The 19,217-nt window shown below is 35.7% G+C and overlaps 1 protein-coding gene across 1 annotated transcript in view; it reads left to right on the top strand.

The window, feature by feature from the left end:
* The window catches only part of BRWD1 (bromodomain and WD repeat domain containing 1), an 84,341-nt gene extending 65,584 nt beyond the window's left edge, over positions 1 to 18,757 (top strand). The window contains exons 36-42 of the mRNA XM_026700506.2: positions 377 to 529; positions 1,770 to 1,942; positions 3,142 to 3,377; positions 7,507 to 7,674; positions 9,657 to 10,550; positions 13,343 to 14,206; positions 16,119 to 18,757. Coding sequence (XP_026556291.1) covers positions 377 to 529; positions 1,770 to 1,942; positions 3,142 to 3,377; positions 7,507 to 7,674; positions 9,657 to 10,550; positions 13,343 to 14,206; positions 16,119 to 17,146 — 3,516 coding nt within the window. The 3' untranslated portion in view covers positions 17,147 to 18,757. The remainder of the gene's footprint in view (positions 1 to 376; positions 530 to 1,769; positions 1,943 to 3,141; positions 3,378 to 7,506; positions 7,675 to 9,656; positions 10,551 to 13,342; positions 14,207 to 16,118) is intronic.
* The last annotated feature ends 460 nt before the right edge of the window (positions 18,758 to 19,217 follow it).

The following is a 19,217-nucleotide window of genomic DNA, read 5'->3' as shown; positions in this document are numbered from 1 at the left end:
AAATTATACTGGCAAATTCCACTAGGATTTTAGAGTTTAATAAACAATGATTGGTTATATAAAATATATATCATATAATAATATAATATAATATAATATAATATAATATAATATAATATAATATATAATACAGTTCTTCAAATGCTATTTGAGATAATAGACATACTAATTTCCGTCTTAGACTTCATTCCAAGCTGCATACTCCTATGACTATTAGTTATGCTTGTTTTTAGTCCTTAAAAAAAGTGTACTGAAGTTACTTAGTGTGCCCACTTCCTCTCTGTGTCTGTCTTGTCTGTCTATAGGCTTTCACCTGTACATGAGAAACTCCACCCCAGCCCTTTAATAATGGAGCCATTTGGTTATCTTTATTTAGGACTACAGAGAAATTATAGACACACCAATGGACTTAGCCACAGTAAAGGAAACATTAGAAGCTGAAAACTATGATACTCCAATGGAACTGTGGAAAGATGTCAAACTAATATTTAGCAATGCTAAAGCATATACCCCAAGCAAAAGGTCTAAGGTAACATTTCTATACTATTTCCTGCAATAACCAAATAAATATCATTAGCAGTTAGGCAAAGATTAGAGGGATAGGAAATGAAAGTCATTTTAGAAGATCATGGAAAGTATGAAATCAATCAAAACTCTGTTATGAGAACTTAAGGAACAATTGATAAATAATTTTACTTTAAAAACATATTTGGTTTAAAGGAGAATAAGCCACAAGACTTTATACAGTCTCTGAATGTGTAAGTAGCTTCTTTCAACAATGTGGCTAAATGTGTTTTAGTTAAAGTGTCTTGGATAAGTCTTGGGTCCAGCTTATCTGTGAGTGTATACAGTACTACTTTTTAAAGTATCTATATAGCATATATACTTGTGAATAGGTTCATCTGTGGCTAAGCCAACCTTGATTTTTTTTAACCAAAATACAATTAAAAACGTATTACCAACAGATAAGACACTTCTGAATAATAAAATATACAGTAATTTTTGTAGGTCAGCTTTTTACAGATGGAACATTGGTAATGGTAATTTGGATAAAAAAATCAATGGTTGGTTTTAAAATATATTTTAAAATATATGCATGGACTTATATGTGAGTATATATGGTAATGTGCTCAATTTGGTAACCAGTGCTATCACATGCATACTTCCTCTAAAAATGTCCTGTGATTAAATAGGTCATATAAAAGGTATTAGAAAATAACTATTTCAACAGAATGAATAGCAAGTGGGCATAAGGAAAGAGGATATATGGAATTGATTGTAACATAGTAAAAACAATTATAATTACATTCTACAGAAATCTATGAAGTTATGCTAATACAGAATATAAAATGGATGCTTGGTGGAAAGTAAAAGTGAAAAAGATTATGGATGAAGAAAAGAAGTTTAAAAGATAATTACCGCTGCAAATTTTTTTGAGAAAGATAAAATACTTCATATTTTAGTATGAATGTAGTCAAAGAGAACAGTTAAGTTAATTAATGTGGTAGAAATAAACCAAGCAGTTTGGAAATAAATTGTCAAATTAGATATAGAGAAATAAAAATGGAATTAAAAATAAAAGTGAAAATAATTTCATTATTTTTCTTATACATTTAATTTTTTGTTTACTGTTTTGTTACTTCTTTCTTTGATTTCTTACTGTTTAACTGAAAAAGAATAGTGTGTTAGTTCATACTTTTAAAAATAAATTATTTATGAGTTGCATAACCTCCACAGTATATTAATTCAGTCTGCATTTCCTAATCTAGATATATAGTATGACACTGAGATTATCTGCACTATTTGAGGAAAAAATTAACAGAATTATCTCTGACTTTAAAACTGGGCAAAAGCACAATGAAAGAATATGGAGAAGTGAGAGATCCAGCAGGAAGTTGCAAAGTCTGAATAAATCTGTACAATACTCTGCCAATATATCGAGGTAAATTTTTCAATCTATATTACTTTTAGAATCATATTGGTACTAGATGATTTGGTCCATATTTATTAACCCCAATTACTGACTGGAGTAAATTCTCACTTTCCTTTAGTTTTGTTCTATTTTTTTAAATGTACTTTATCATAAACTATTTTCTGCTGCACAAATATTTTGTGATAAAATTATATCCATGGATGCATTAATAATAATTCTATGGATACAGGAATGGATATTGAAGGAAAATCAATCATAACAAAAACATAATTAAACAGATACCTGGTTGTGATCGTTGCTTACCTCCATGTTTGTTAATTGTTACTATTTTTTGTTTTCCATGGTGAATATAAGCATCAAATGGAAAGCACCATTTGATGGAAAGGCCCTCTAAAATAATTGAGTCCAACCTTCCCATTTCAAAATTAGCTAAAATTAAACTGGGCTGCTTTTTTACCATTTTTTCCTCACAGAAATTTTAGTAAACTGTAATATACCTCAAACAGGTTCCTTAATTAATAGTTATTTTTTCCTTTTCTATTTGTTAGTCTTTAAATTCCAAAGTTTAAATTACAAACAATGAATACTCCTTTTAGGAATATTGTGTATTATGTTGCATAATTTTAATATGATTTTAATATTTATTAATATCTAATAAAGTAATTACATCTTTCATTGAGTGTTTTATTTATTACAAGGAATCTTACCTGTTGTCCAAAGTGTAAGACAACATACATAGCACTTCCTCATCTATTTTTTCCTCCTCCTCCTTTATTGTTGGTGTGTCATAGAGATCATGAATGTCTCAAAATCACCTAGTAAGTTGCATAGATGAGTGAGAATGTAGAGTCAGTTTGGTCTAATGGTTAAGGCACCAGTCCTGAATCCAGGAGGACTATGAATTCCAGTCCTACCTTAGGCATGAAAACCAGCTGGGTGACTTTGGGCTAGTCACCCTCTCCCAACTCAACCCACCTAACAGGGCTGTTGTTGTGCAGGAAAATAGGAGGAGAAGGAGTATTAGGTATGTTTGCAACCTTGAATTATTTATAAAAATAATGAAAGTGGGATATAAATAAATAAATAATGCCTGGGTATCCCCATTCTTCGCCCAAAGTCTTAACCAGTACAGCATAATTAAATACCAAGGCATTTAGAAAATAAATTACATTAATCAAATACATATTGTTTTCATTCTGTATGTTAAGAAACGCAAAACAGAAGCAGTGTAAATCTCAAACAGAAATTCATTCTGAGACAGAAAACTCTTCTAATCAAAATACACCAGGCAAAAAATTCTGTGTCACAAGCCATAAAGTGTATACTACTAGTTGTACTCGTAGTATTGCTGGAATATCTTCTGACTCTACCTCCGCATCGTATTTTGGATCAAATACACGGACCAGAAACACAGCAGTAGCACAGAGTTGTACATTATCAACAGGTAAATGAACTTGCTTTAAGACCCCTCTTCTCAGTTTTTATTAATATTGCTTTCTTCTCTGCTTGGCTTTATGATGAGAGTAAGGAATTTGGTCGGACTCTTTCAAAGAGTTTTTTCTTTTAAAAATATTGATACTGAGAAAAAAAAAATCCTTTATGAATTTACAATTTTTAAAAGTGACGTTATTGATTTGGTAATGAAATATCGGCAAGAAAACAACCAAGCTCAGCACCAAGGACTCCAGCAACATGGGGAAGAGTCTCCGGGTGACCTCATTGATAGCCAAGGACATGAAAGGACTATGGTGGGTTAGACGTCCCTACAAATGTTTTTGCAAGCGGGGGCAGCACTGCCATGTCATTCTAAATTCTTTAAAGCATCCCTTGTTTTCAAAGTTCTTTCTGCTTTTAAGTTATCTTTTTGAAATCATACTGGTCATGAAGTACCAGTTAACCTAGTAACAGTGTCCAGTTTTTAAACAAATATAACTCAATTCAGATTTAGTTTTGACCATCAGTCTTTAGGAATATCTGTCCTTCAGAACATTCCTCCCATGATTTTATGACATTTTTTTGTGAGAGCTAAGCAAGTGCCATGGTTGTTAAGTGAACTAATTGTTCGCTATGGGCACAATTCTGCCCAAAGCTGGAGGTAGATGTTGGTTTTCTACAAAATCATTGGAAAACACGGTCATGGGGCCACAGGAGAAGAACCATTAGAACATTGAATCCTTTGGCATTTTACTTTCATTCTGGTGATTACATGTTTTCACTTTGGGCCATAAATATTACAATGGCGACCACAAGAAAAGCATCAAAAATAGGAGAAGGAAAAAGAGTTTACAGACCAGGGTATCATCAGATATTTTCTTCAATCCTTTTTAAAAAGTGCTTTAATTACAAGCTTAAAGACTTGTAACAAAACATGTTATTTTGTAAAATATATCTTAACAACTTAATAATGAACAACGATCCCATTATTTTCTAGTTAGCATTACTTATTTTCAAAAGTACTTTTGTGAAAGGGAAAAAAACCAAGTCTTCTAAAATAATTGTTCCCTTATCTGTTTCTTTTAAATTAAAATCTTCAAGATACAGTTTTTTTCTTCCTAATTCAAAAAAGAAGGTGACTTGATGAATATCTTGATTGCTTTTTTCCTGCTGGTCACAAGATCACAAGTTGTAAATTTATTAGATCCAAAAGTTGGGTTTTGCAGTCCATCAAAGCTGCCCAATGATTTTGAGCATGATAGTAATAATTTGGCTCCCAAGCCACTCAACTCACAATCAACCATAAAAACTCAGTTCCTGTAGACTCCTTACAAGGAGCTATTATCCAGAACATAGGCATGATCTTTCAATCTCATTTGTAGGGACATGTAACCTATCGTAGTCCTTTCATAACCTGGATGCCATAACTTCTCCAGAAGTCATAATATGTTCTTGTGAATAATTATCTATGTGAATAATTATCCCTGATTTTAGAGAGATAAAGATGAAACTTCCAGGATCTCTTGGCATATCCTCCTAGCAATCGTTTGTAAAGTAATCACATGTCAAATAATCATGGAAGCATTTCTCATTTTCCAATGTTATTATCTTCCCATAAAATTTAATATTTTGCATTTATTTAGAATCCTATTTAAATTACGGTAAAATAAGCCAATATTCCAAATCGTCAAATCTACCAATTGTTAACAAAATGTAGGAAAAACGGTCACTTCTATTGGGGTTTAATGTTTGGTGTTTTTAAGACTTATAATTTTATTTTTAAAATATTACAACTTTATCAACATATTTTTATTTTGCTAAAGTTGATATACATGTCCTATGTTTTAAATTGCAATACTTCTTTTCCCCCCCTATCATTGTATCATAAATATTTTGTAATAGTCTCACAATTTCTTTTTGTATCTCCAATTCTTCCTGATGAGCCATCTTGCTTTATTTTAAAAAATCCAAGTAGTATGCCAATAATCTGTCACTGCTCCAGGGTTTATTCTTTTTGACTTCCCAAAGCCAGCAGATTACGTAGTCTTAGTGGACTTTAGAAGGAACAGATCAGACATCCAGCTCTTGCTTATCATTGGAGAACGAGTGGAGCAAGTGGCCAGTTTTAAGTTTCTGGGTGTTACCATAAAAGAGGACCTGACCTGGGGTGCTCACATTGCAGCATTGGTCAAAAGGCCCAGCAGAAATTATACGACTTGAGACTTCTCAGAAAACAATAACTGAATGAAAAACTGCTGGTTTCTACCACTGCATTATAGCGAGTATCTTAACTTACTGCACCTCTGTATGGTTTGCCAATTGCACAGTGGCAGATAGGAAAGCACTCCAGAGGGTTAATGTCATTGCCCAGATCATTGGTTGCCCTCTCCCCTTTTTGGAAGAGCTTTGTAGCTCTTGCTGCCTTAAGAAAGTTCAAAACATTCTCAAAGATCCATCTCATCCTGGGACACCTTTTTTTTGAACTATTGCCATTTGGCATACGGTACAGGATAATAAAGATAAGGACAAATAGGCTGAAAAACAGCGTCTATCCCAGGGAAGGAACTCTAATGAATTCTACTGTATAATGCAATATTAATGCAATATCAGGGGTTTTCAATTCATTGTATAGAATGTGAAGAATGTGTGTTTGTGTTTATTTTCATAGTCATATTTTTTTGAACACTGAAGATGGTATTTAATTTCATTGTATGAGGTGCAATGGCAATAAACTAAACTAAGCTTAATATTGTTCATCAGGAGATGCCATAATTAGAATTCCTTGTATCCCACAATTTATCAGTAGGTTTTATTTATTTAGTCTGGGGAAGTTTCAAAGTAGTTCTTTAAATCCACTTTTTAGTTTATCAAATAGTTCCAGTATTCAAAAGTCATTTCATTATATATCCTCCAGGTTTTCCAAGGTTTGCATCTAGTCACCATAGAATAGATAAGTATGGAACAGTAAATAATGAAACCAAGCAGACCTCCAGATGTTATCTCCTCTCTTAGAAATTGTCCAAGGTCATTTCCTTTTTAGAGTATGGCTTAATACAAATCCATTCACCAGCAGGTGACACATCCAACTTAAAAATCCGCATTAAAAGTTCACTTTTAAAAATTAACATTAAAAATCCAGTTTAAGTTTCTTCCTCATTAATTCAAGCAAAATATCCAATAAACAGTCAGGATTCCAGCACTTTGGAGTGCCTTTTCAAAGTCCTATCAATAATATTTATACATCCAATTTTCCTTTGTGCTAAAGTTTTATAGGGTATAATTTTCCTTTAATCCTCTTTGATTGCTGCTTAAAAAATATTCCAAAGTCACTTTCATGGATTGAATTTCTTTTGGGCAAATTTTTGACAAAAGTAAAATCACCTCATCCAGTTTCAATCACTGTCCACTCTCACTGCTCCAGCACATTCTTAAGTTGCTTCAGCTGCCCCAGCTTTGCGGCAGCCATGTTGGTCGCCTCGCCTCCATCTTCAGTAAAGAGGGAAGAAACCCTGGGTCCAGCAGGAGAGCCGCTGCTCTCCACAACCAGCAGGGTACCCCTCCTTATCAGTCACCCCTACAGAGTGACTTTAGCACCCAGGGTCACTTCTGACGAAGAGGATTCAGCATGGGGATACGGAGACCGCTCCCCTGTGCTGATCTGCAACATCAACTGGAAGTCTCCTACATTGCAATACTTCTATTTTGAGTCCTAATTTATCACCTCTGTGTTTCATATGTAAGTAATTAAAAAGCAAATAAGTTCCAAGTGTTTCTAAAATGGGATCTAGTTAACTTAAGAATCTTTTAAATCTATAGTTAACATTGATTATTGAAGTTTGAGGGATGTTAACATTAGATTTTATAAAGCTCATTTATGTAGCAATTGTTCTTAAACAGTTGGATTTTGTTGTGGCAGTATTTGATATATTTTTTGTTCTTATTCTATATTGTTTTAAACCTTTTCTGGTGAGCTCCCAAAACTTTATACAGCACATAATAAAGTACTGGTGGCTATTCTGTTGACATAATACATTAAGATCTAGCTATACAAAATTATGCAGACTGTCTGCAACTTCTTGTTATGTTATGAGATAAATATTTAAAATTCTGATTAGCTTTATATCATTTAATTATTCCAGAAAGTGAGTTAGAACATTCATCAACTGCTTCATCTTTGAGTAGTTCAGAGGAGAGCAAAGAGAGTTCTACTGCTCTGTTATCTCCAGTGCTATATAATGGAACTTCTGGCGAAAAACAAAGCATCTTCAGGATTACTAGAAGTAAAGTATATCAGCAAAAACAAATAGGTAAGTATATATTTATATATTAAAATATATGCCATGTCTCTAAGTCCTGAGCAAATTAATGACAATCAAAATTGTTAAAAAATATAATAAACACAACATGAAAACATTGTTACAAGATTTTATTCATTTGAATTATATGGCTACCAATGCATAAAAATGAATCTTGGCAGCTTAGAAATTATTAAAAAGTAAAAAACAATCATCAAACAAAACAAATGCCATTCACAACATATTCCATTTTTTCCATTTGGTTGGGCTCATCCAATACTCTAGCTCAATGCATGGGGGGGAAAGCAGGTTTCCAGGACACTTCTGATGGTTAGCAGGGACAGGGTTTGAAGTGGTTGCAGTAGTAGTAGTGCTGCATTCTGGACCAGTTGCAGCTTCTGAGTGATTTTCAGGGGCAGCCTTAGGTAGAACATATTATAGTAGCCCAAATGGGAGGTGGTTTACTAAGCGAATGTCAAAAATGTTAAGAGATTACATTAAATAATGGAAAAAGCCCAAGAATAATGGAATTCCATAATTCCTGTTCCAAAAGCCTTCTGAAATATTGTTGTATATCTTTTTTTTTTTAAAAATGCCCCATCTAGGATAAAATGGGATAATTACATAAAAGTACATCTTAATGCAATCTTGTACTTGTGGGCATAAAGGCATTTTGATGCCCATGCAATGACACCATGTGTTGTAATGGCACCACCCATTATTTGATGCCCAATGTAATGTGAGATATGTATTATTAAAGGAAAATTCCTGGTGGTAAATTGGACTTAAGATAGTTAGTTAATAAGGTAATTATTTTCAATTAGCAGCTGAAAATTAAATAGAGGTCTATTAATAAAACAAGCACACATGCTCATCACACTATTCCTTTATAAGTAATAAGTTCTACCCTGTTTCCCTGAAAATAAGACCTATCCCAAAAATAAGCCCTAGCATGTTTTTACGAGTGTGCCTAATATAAGCCATACATCCCCAAATAAGCCTTACTTAAGAGTCTGCACAGCTATTGCTATAAAATGTGAGAACTTGTTTCTCTTTTTTAAAATTTTAAAATTTTGAATAAAATTTATTTTTAAAAAAGAGTCTGCACAGCTGGCTGCCACAAGGCGAGGCAGGGGGAGTAGAGCTGCCCCATGCACCCCATACCAGTTTACTTCAGGGCCCACACCCGACACCTGGCTTGCCTCATGGCCATGGCACCGGTGTGTGGCTTGGCCTCCTGCTCTGTTGCAGCCACAAGCAAGCAGAATTGGGCCGGCAGCCACACGGAGCGGGGGAATGGGCTGCTGGAGCCACCACTGCAAGGCGAGGTAGGTGTCAGGACGTGAATGGCCTGACTGTGGGGCCCTGAGATAAGCCAATGCAGGGTGCATGGGGCAATCCATCCCCCCGGTCTCATGATGGCAGCACTGGCACCCCACATAGCATCCTGCCCCACCGCAAGCAAGCAAAAGGAAGTGGGCCTTCAGTACATTGGGGGCAGGGGAGACACCCCTGCAAATAAGCCCTAGTGCTTATTTTGGGACCCAAAAGAAAATAAGGTCCTGTCTTATTTTCAGGGAAACATGGTAGCTTTGCAACCCATGCTTGCTTTCACCATATCAATGCATTTTATTCATTTTACCCTTTAGTCTTTAAAGCTTTTCACCTCTTTGGGGGATTTCATCAACTGCCTCTAAGGACAACTTTCTCGGTCTCTTTTTTTCTCTTAGCCCATTCATCCTTTATGTATTTAAATAATTTTAAAAATTTGAAATCTTTATCTGCATATATTCAGTCAGTAAAAAGTAACTATGGAAAATACTCCTCCAAATGGCTTATAAAAGATGAAAAAACATATACCTATATTTACTTAAAAAAGGCCAGAACCTCAATGCTTTGCATAACTTAAGAGTTTAGTAATAGATAAAGTTATTTTTTAGAATGTTTATTAGAAGTACGTATGTGTGTGTGTGTGTGTGTTCATTCATTTATAGGTCCAGCTTCACAAGAGAATGCAGATAGCCAAAGGACTACAAGGAAAAGGATATGGGAAAGAAAAACTGATAATTCAAATGAGCATTATGAAACTTTGAGCAATAGATTTGGTAGATATAGAAAAATACCACGCAGAAGTGCTACTGTGGCAGCTAATAAACTAAGAATGATGAGTGATGTGGAAGAAGAATTCTTCAGCTCAGAAAGTGGTGGTACCAGAAGCAAAAACAGAAAACTACCTCATCGCAATGCTTCTGCTGCAGCCAGAAAGTTACTATTAAAAGATTCTGAAGAGGATAGTTCCATGCATTCTGAAAGTGACAAAGAATTGGAAAAACATTCTGACAGAAAAAAAGTTTCTAAAACTGAATATTTTACTGTTAAAAAAGGGCACAGTAGTGGATCTGAAAGTGGTAATTCAAATTCTGAGAGTGGGATGAAAAAACCACCAAAAAGATACCCTGTTAAAGATTGTAAAAATCCATTGAGAACTACTTGCCATGTATCTCCCAAAATGAAACACAGCCCAAAATGTTCAGAAGATGACTCCAAAAACCATATATCAGATGATGAGAACATTCAGAAAAGAGTTCATCGGTTGTCATCTTCATACAAAATGAATGCCAACAGCAGCTCTGAGACAGATTCCGAGCAAGAATATAAAGTTTTACCAAGACATACTTTTACAAGGGCATCATTTCGCTTCAGGAAAGCTAAAATATTGAGTGATTCAGAAGGAGTGCAGTCAGGAAGGGATGATGAGACCCCTTCTTCAAAGATGAGAATCTTTTCTGAAACTACAAAACTTGGCCAAAATGACTCATCTAATTTAGAATCTGGAACTGATAGTAGCCACTCAAGAAAAGGTCAGGAAAGGAAAGGCATCAGAAAAGGTGATGTATTTAAAGGGTGCAATGTTATGCATGCTCCATATTTTTCTTTTAGTGTCATTCTGGATCTGCTGATTTATGTGAAATTTATCCATCTTAATTCATCTTAGTAATACAGCCTTAGTCACACCAAACAAATACTTGTAATATATTGTTTGAGAGGTACATATTCTTTAAAAAAAAGCAATAGAAGTTATTGATGCAGGGTTAGGGTTAGCCTAATTCTGACTTTATCCCTCACTTTTTCACCCTATAAAAGAAAGGAAGAGATTGATCCTTTTGTACTCCAGTAACTTGCTTACAGCCCAATCTCTTCAATTACTTCTTGTACTACATGAGTTACATCGACTTTGCCACTGCCTAATTTGAAGGGAGGCTTGAAGGTAACAGCAGGAAAATTAAATGTGTATTGAGCATCACATATGGGAAAGTTGGTGTAATCCTGTGTAGTGCAGTAAGTAATCAAGGAGATTAAGCTGAGAGCAAGTTACTGGAATATACACTGCTCAAAAAAATAAAGGGAACACAAAAATAAGACATCCTAGATCTGAATGAATGAAATATTCTTATTAAATACTTTGTTCATTACATAGTTGAATGTGCTGACAACAAAATCCCACAAAAATTATCAATGGAAATCAGATTTAGCAACCCATGGAGGTCTGGATTTGGAGTTACACTCAAAATTAAAGTGGAAAAAAACACTACAGGCTGATCCAACTTTGATGTAATGTCCTTAAAACAGGTCAAAATGAGGCTCAGTAGTGTGTGCGGCCTCCACGTGCCTGTATGACCTCCCTACAACGCCTGGGCATGTTCCTGATGAGGTGGTGGATGGTCTCCTGAGGGATCTCCTCCTACACCTGGACTAAAGCATCCCCCAACTCCTGGACAGTCTGTGGTGCAACGTGGCGTTGGTGGATGGAGCGAGACATGATGTCCCAGATGTGCTCAATTGGATTCAGGTCTGGGGAACGGGCGGGCCAGTCCATAGCATCAATGCCTTCATCTTGCAGGAACTGCTGACACACTCCAGCCACATGAGGTCTAGCATTGTCGTGCATTAGCAGGAACCCAGGGCCAACCGCACCAGCATATGGTCTCACAAGGGGTCTGAGGATCTCATCTCGGTACCTAATGGCAGTCAGGATACCTCTGGTGAGCACATGGAGGACTGTGCAGCCCCCTAAAGAAATGACACCCCACACCATTACTGACCCACTGCCAAACAGGTCATGCTGGAGGATGTTGCAGGCAGCAGAACATTCTCCACAGGGTCTCCAGACCCTGTCACGTCTGTCACATGTGCTCAGTGTGAACCTGCTTTCATCTGTGAAGAGCACAGGGTGCCAGTGGCGAATTTGCCAATCTTGGTGTTCTCTGGCAAATGCCAAACGTCCTGCACAACCCCCACCTGTGGACATCGGGCCCTCATACCACCCTCATGGAGTCAGTTTCTGACCGTTTGAGCAGCCACATGCACATTAGTGGCCCGCTGGAGGTTATTTTGCAGGGCTCTGGCAGTGCTCCTCCTGTCCCTCCTTGCACAAAGGCGGAGGTAGCGGTCCTGCTACGGCCTCCTCCACATCTCCTGATGTACTGGCCTGTCTCCTGGTAGCGCCTCCATGCTCTGGACACGACGCTGACAGACACAACAAACCTTACCACAGCTCGCAATGATGTGCCATCCTCGATGAGCTGCACTACCTGAGCCACTTGTGTGGGTTGTAGACTCGGTCTCATGCTACCACTAGAGTGAAAGCACCTCCAGCATTCAAAAGTGACCAAACCATCAGCCAGAAAGCATAGGAACTGAGAAGTGGTCTGTGGTCACCACCTGCAGAACCACTCCTTTATTGGAGATGTCTTGCTAACTGCCTATGCTTTCCACCTGTTGTCTATTCCATTTGCACAACAGCATGTGAAATTGAGTGTCAATCAGTGTTGCTAGCTAAGTGGACAGTTTGATTTCACAGAAGTGTGATTGACTGAGTTACATTGTGTTGTTTAAGTGTTCCCTTTATTTTTTTGAGCAGTGTAGAAATAAAGCTAAGAAATTGGGCTCAGTAGCAATAGACAAGGTACATGTTAAGTACAGTGGAATTGTGGGTCACGAACGCTTCTGACCACAACCAAATTAGGTGAAGATCAAAAATTTCGGAAAATGTTTGCATCTGGTCGTGAATACATCTTCGGGTGGCAACCAAATAGTCATGTCGATTTTCCCTGCCACACCATTTTTTTGGGTCCGCGCATGTGCAATCAGTCTTGCTTCTGGTCATGACCAAACTGGGTTGAGACCAAAGTCCTGGAACAGATTATGGTCGTGACTGGAAAATTGCTTAGAAAACCAATTCTGCAAGAAATAGAATTGACAGGGTAAGGTGAAAGCTCCATCTCCCTTATATCCATCACTTTTATTCAGGCTTCCATGGTTTTTCTTCGTATGAATCTCATTGGCAGCCATGTTTTGATACTGCGCTGAGCATTTCTTCAAATTGCAGTGCTCAAAACCTCAACCTTGATTGTCTACTAAATCTAGTATTTAGTGGTCTGACATATTGAAATGTCATTATACATCTTGTTAGCCTTTGCAGTCAGTTCATGAAACTTTCTGATGTTGATAATAATGATGAGTAAATTTTACCTTAGCTGCAAGGATGTCTACTTACCTTTATTATCTTCAACTAGGTTATCTACAGTTGTTAATAAATTGTTTATTTCAACAGTTTTTTTGAGTTTTTAATGCTTCTATATTGTGTATTTTAATGTAATTATTTTGTGTGCCTTTATAGATTCTGTTGCCAAAGCAAATGGGCTCCGCAAATCTACCAGAAAAAGACCATTCCAAAGCGATTGTCAGATAGGAGCTTGTAAATCAGAATACATCTATGGAGAATTGCCCCTTAGAAGCAATGCTGTGACTGTTAATAATTTAAGTCTTGTGAGTGATGAGGAAGATTTTGCCAATTCAGAAACTACTAGAACGTACAGTGACAATAATAGAAAACTGAACTATGACAGTATTGTTTCTGCAAATAGAAAGCAATTAGATAGCTCAGCAGATGGAAGCCAACAGTCTGGTAAAACAAAAAGGAAACAGTACTGTAGAAGAAAGTGTATTCAGTCTTCTACAGCTGCCAGGATATATGGTAGTGACTCTGAAAACAGTTCATATTCTGAAGGTGCTGAAAGAAAAAAAAAGCGCATTAAAAAAGCCGTTAGGCACAAGCTTAGAACTGCATATGATAAAAGTATAAATTCCACACTAGACAAAAGTCTAAAAAGCCAACCCCCAAAGCATAGAAGTCCTGATAAACATCCTGTATTTACACATAATACTGTAGTCACTTCTGAATCTGAGGCAGATTCTGAATTAGACCAACATAGTGACAATATTAAAGAGGAGCACATGTTTCAGAAAACTGCAGACTCTTCAGGAAAATCAAAAAATGAATCTGAAATACAGCATAAAGGAAATGGAACAGATTCTTTGTCAAATAGCAAGGAATCTTCAAAAAACTCAAAATCTAAAGCCAGAGTAGATTCCAGTTGTCCTTCTGATTTGGAAATCAAATCTTACTACAATGCTAGCAACTACAGCGATGTCAAAAACAAACCCAAGAAAAAGAAAGAAAAAATAGATGACGTTAAGAAAGGTAATTTTTATAATACTCATATCTTTTCTTTGATGATATTCAAAGTTATGTTTGTTATGTATAAATTATAATGTATATTATATTTATGTGAAATAAATATAATATTCCTTCCATTAAGGATTGCATTCAAGGGATGCATAATTTATTTGTTTTTTGAAAATGCAATTTTATCTACAAATTAGAAGACTGCAGTGTTTTGGGTTCAGATTTCTTGATATTTTACAATATCCTTTTTCGTCTAGAAATTATTAAATATTGTTTAATATGTAACTGTTTTGCTTTAGATAGTTGATATTCTTTAATTTTTTACTTTCCCTTCAATATGTTACTGCTTTTGTATGTTGGGGTTTGTGCTTCTTTTAATTTTTGTGTTTGTTAAAATTAAATTCGTTGGCTGCCCAACTACTTATGATTACAAATTGAGCCCAAAATTTCCATTGCTAAGCAAGACAGTTATTTAAGTGAGCTTTGTCCCATTTTTATAATCGGGTTAAATTAGTGTCATGCCCCTGGTGGACATTGACTCTGAGGGAGAGGAGGAACAGGGAGTGGAATGTGGCTCTGGAGGTTGTGGAGGAGGCTGGGGAAGGGCAGAGGCTGGCTGAGCAGTCAGAGGAGGACCCAGGCCCATCCCCTATCCATCCTAGAGCGCACAGGGAGGAGAGGATAAGGGAGAGACATGGTCTCCTCGGGAGGAGAGGGCCTTGATCCTCTTCATGGGCTGCAGGTGTGAGAATTGAATAAGAGTTTGGACATACGTACTGGCAAATGCTGGAAACAAAGCGTGTTTTATTTTGGTCTGAAGTTATCTTGGTTGGCGTCATTCCAACAAACTGTGCCTTGTTATCTCCTTGAATTTGGTAAATACTTCTCTTGTTCCATTGTGGAGATTTCGTCATTGTAGTTTGTTTGGTTTTTTATTTCACCTCTATCTACTCGTTAAATTCGGACTGTATTGCTTTCTTTTGAAGACTATTTTTGAGTACATTTTATCTCTGAGTATTATTGAACAGTGGGGCCAAATTGGAGGCATTAAAGGACATTTATTTACATTTTGTTACATTTGTGTTACACTCTGGGTCATCACAGTTAGTAACATAACCATGTTACTATAACCATAACTATTACTAAGTAAATCGGGCTTTTCATTGACTTTGCTTGTCACATGACCCTGGGACACTGCAACAGTCATAAATACATGCTGGTTGTCAAGTGTCTGAATTTTGGGAGTGCTGCAACGGTCATAAGCCACTTTTTTTTAGTATCATTGCATTTCAAACAGTTAATGAATGAGTGCTTCTAAGTCAGGGGCTTCTTGTATTTATTTAAAATAAATGAACATTTGCAAAAAAAGTAAGAGCTTATCAAAAAAGACAGTAGTTAAGGATTGTACAATACAAAATGAACATATGATTTTCATATACAAAGCTATGAAATAGGAAGAGCAAAAAATTGCAAACTAAACTGAAGAAAATTTAAAGAAAATGTTTTTAAATTAACATTACTGATGAGTACCTGCAGTTCCAAAAATCACTTAGAACAGGGCTGTCAAACTCCTGGGCCACGGGCCAGATGCGTCACATGCTGGCCACACCCAATTTAGTGAAGGGGGGAAAAGTCCCGATAGAGCACGTGATGCCACCGTGACGATGTGAGTTTGACACCCCTGACTTAGAAGATTAGCACCAAAAATATCTAAATGATAGTTGAATTTGAGAACTTGATTGTAATTTTCAATATAGTACAGCATGTTTTCACAGTGAAGGGAGAGGCCAAGCGAAGCTGTTAGGCAGAGTACACAACCAAATGTATAACAATTTGGACTAATTATGATAAAAGTATTATATCATTTGTCTTAACTTGTTTGTTTTAGAAATAACAATATTTAATCTATAAATTCTTTCTTCTACAGAATCAGCTTCACAGTTACTGAACCAAAGTCTAACAGTACTCAGGAACAGAAATACTTACAAAAATTGCACAGAGTTGAATAACATGAATATTAAAACTCTTAATGGAAAGAAAATTCCACGTCGAAGTGCTGCTGTGGCTGCAAGCAAAATAAAACTTATTAGTGATGCAAAGGAAGAATTCTCAAGCTCAGAAGTTGGATATTGTAGAAAAAAGAACAGAACACTTCCATTCCGCAGTGCCTCTGTTACAGCTAGAAAAGTACTGGATGATTTACCTTCACTGTCAGACAGTGGAGAAGAACTGAAAGAAGGTAAGATAAAGGGGAGAAATAATCAGACTTGTTCTTACTCAACTAGGCAATCTAGCAAAGCACTAAAAGCAAGATATTTAGATGCCGAAGAAGAAAATGTGAAGAGAGGAAGAGAGAAGATCAGTCATAGTAATGGCTCAAGACAACATCCTATCAAATCTGTATGTAAAAAAACTACAATAAAACATTTTGATGAATCTTCCAGCAGCATTACTTCTGAGGAACAAAAAAGTTCAAGTCAAGATAATGTAACAAGTGACTCTGCTGCAGACACTGAACTGGAAAAGGAATATAATTTTACAAATGTGAGGAACACCAGGCACAATGGAGAAAGGGAGAAAATGGGACAAAATATTTCTTTGTCGAAGAATAGACAATTAGGCATTCCAGAGAGCTCAAAATCTGAACCTGATAGAAGTTCCCATTTTTCTTCTGATTCAGAAACTCAAACAGAATCCAAACCCATCAATAAAAGTAGAGGCATAAAAACAACTAAAAATAAGAGGAAAGCCACGCCAGCAAATAAAAATGGCTTTTCTGAACCTTCCAGGATACCTCAGAGAAGGAAACGGCCAAAAGCGAATGAAGAGAATGATTCTGACGAATTGCATTACATAAAATACAAAAGAATAAATCGACGCTCCAAAATCAGAACTAGAAATAGGGGCAGGCAAACTGTAAGGTATGCAGATGATGAAGAGGATTGTGAAACATGAAGATCCAGCCCACTTTCCTTTTATTAGTGATACCACACTTACGTTGGAACTTCTCTTCCTCTAATTCAGGGAATATATTTATATTTTTCTATGAAAAAGTTAAATGTGGAAGCTCTGTTTTGACAATATGACTTGCACTTGCCTATCTGTGCACATATGCCAAAATGTGCCTCATTATGAAGGCAGAACTGTTGTCTTTACTAATATTTTGTTAGTGTAGTAAGTGACGAGAAGGGATAAACATTAGATGACAGTTATAATGCTGTTTGATTAAATAGTATGGTGCTGCAGATTGAGACTACCTATGTCATACTACATTAGTGTGTTCAGAACCAGATGAATCTGACTACCATGGTGTTTAATATTTAATTGGTCAGTAATGAATAGAATTATCTAGTATATATTGTAAACAAATCTTAATAGTTACTAATTTTAAAGATCAAAAATGTGAAAAATGGCTACCAAATATTATAGCAACTTGTAAAAATGAGTAGTGCTATTGATTTGAGGGAAAACAGCTTGAACAAATAGATAATAAAAATGCTTATTGATTTTATAAATACGTGGATTAAAATTTGTTGTCATATCCCTTTTAATATATGGCATCCATGCTGTAAATTTAAGATCATTAGGATACAGGTGTTTACTTTTTTTGTGAAAATTTGTGTTTTGTGCTTTTTCTTTAAAATGATTAAAGCTTCTGTTCTGTAGAATACTATATTTAGGGTGTTATTGGTAAAGTTTAATATTTACTAAAGTTCTTCAAATTTTATTATTGATAATTCAGACTGTCAGTGCAATTGAACCACTCCACCGCTTGATTTAATTAAATAAAGCACCTTCATGTTGGTGGTGTTTAAGTTGGCATTGTTGAAATAATATAATTACATTTCATGTAGCATATGAAAAATGGGAAGTACATGCTGCTATGTAAGCATATACATGAGATGTTAGTGACTTCCTTTACAAAAGTACTATTAACAACTTTCTTTCCATAGAATAGCATGGTCTTTAAGCCACCTCTTTCTGAGGATGTTCTTGTTGTTCATAGAACACTCATAGAACACCAGTTTTATTTTTCTCTTTGGGCCTCCTCAAATTTTATTTTGAGAACAATTTATTCAGGGTTATGTATGTGATATTTTTATGAAACAAAACCCTGAATGTTGGTTTTGTCTTCCACTTTTTTGATTGCTCAAAATAAAATTATCCAGATAAGATGGTTGTCTACAAATTCTAGTATTCAGAATTCTTTATTTTTGTATGTTAAGTTTAAAATGTGCTTTAGAGAAAAATTGCACATTTCTGAATTTAAAGTGAAGATGAATGTAATAGATTTTATTTAGGAACTTTTAAAAGTGTAATTTTGTTTCTGAAGTAACAAATGATAAAGAGAAATCCCAAAGTTCCGTAATTTATCTGACGTGCACTGCTCATAAAATGCACTTTCGTTTGCCATTTTGAAATAATCTTGAATTTTAACTGTTTGTGTTCTATATATATTATAGAAAACTAATACAACATTAAATAGTTTCACCCAAAACATTTAAGGTATTAGAATGAATGAATTTTCCCAGTGACATACAATAAATGGAATGTTCTCAAATGACATTATTGTAGTAATGGCTGCAAATTACCTTGAAAAATCAAAGGAGTAGAAGTTCTTTTGTTTCAACTGCTGTTTGCGAACATTAGAAGACAAATCCATGTTGTGGTAACTTTAATGGAATACTAGGTTTGGTTGAATAGTTTCTTTTCACGCCTGCTGTCAGGTTTCCGGCAGTTACCCCAATTAAATCATGAGTCTTGAGCCAAACTTCCAAAACTTCAAAAGGATTTTTTGGGAGTTAACATGTCCGGCACTGCCTGGGTGTAGCCAACTGTGAGACACATAATTCATTGTCACCCTAGACCCTGATTTCTCACCCCACCCCCACCCCCTGGGTGTATCATAATTCATATTCTCCAATGAGACACATCCATAGCCAAGAGTCATCAATCATGTTCAGTTAGAATTGTGCATGGTAGAAATTTCAGTCACCTATTTTTGAAAACTATTTATGGAATGCAC

This window comes from Pseudonaja textilis, chromosome 7 (genome assembly GCF_049901715.1).
Source record: "Pseudonaja textilis isolate UNSWEBS1 chromosome 7, rPseTex1.2, whole genome shotgun sequence".
Taxonomy (NCBI): domain Eukaryota; kingdom Metazoa; phylum Chordata; class Lepidosauria; order Squamata; family Elapidae; genus Pseudonaja; species Pseudonaja textilis.
This window is presented reverse-complemented; position numbering and strand designations above follow the sequence as displayed.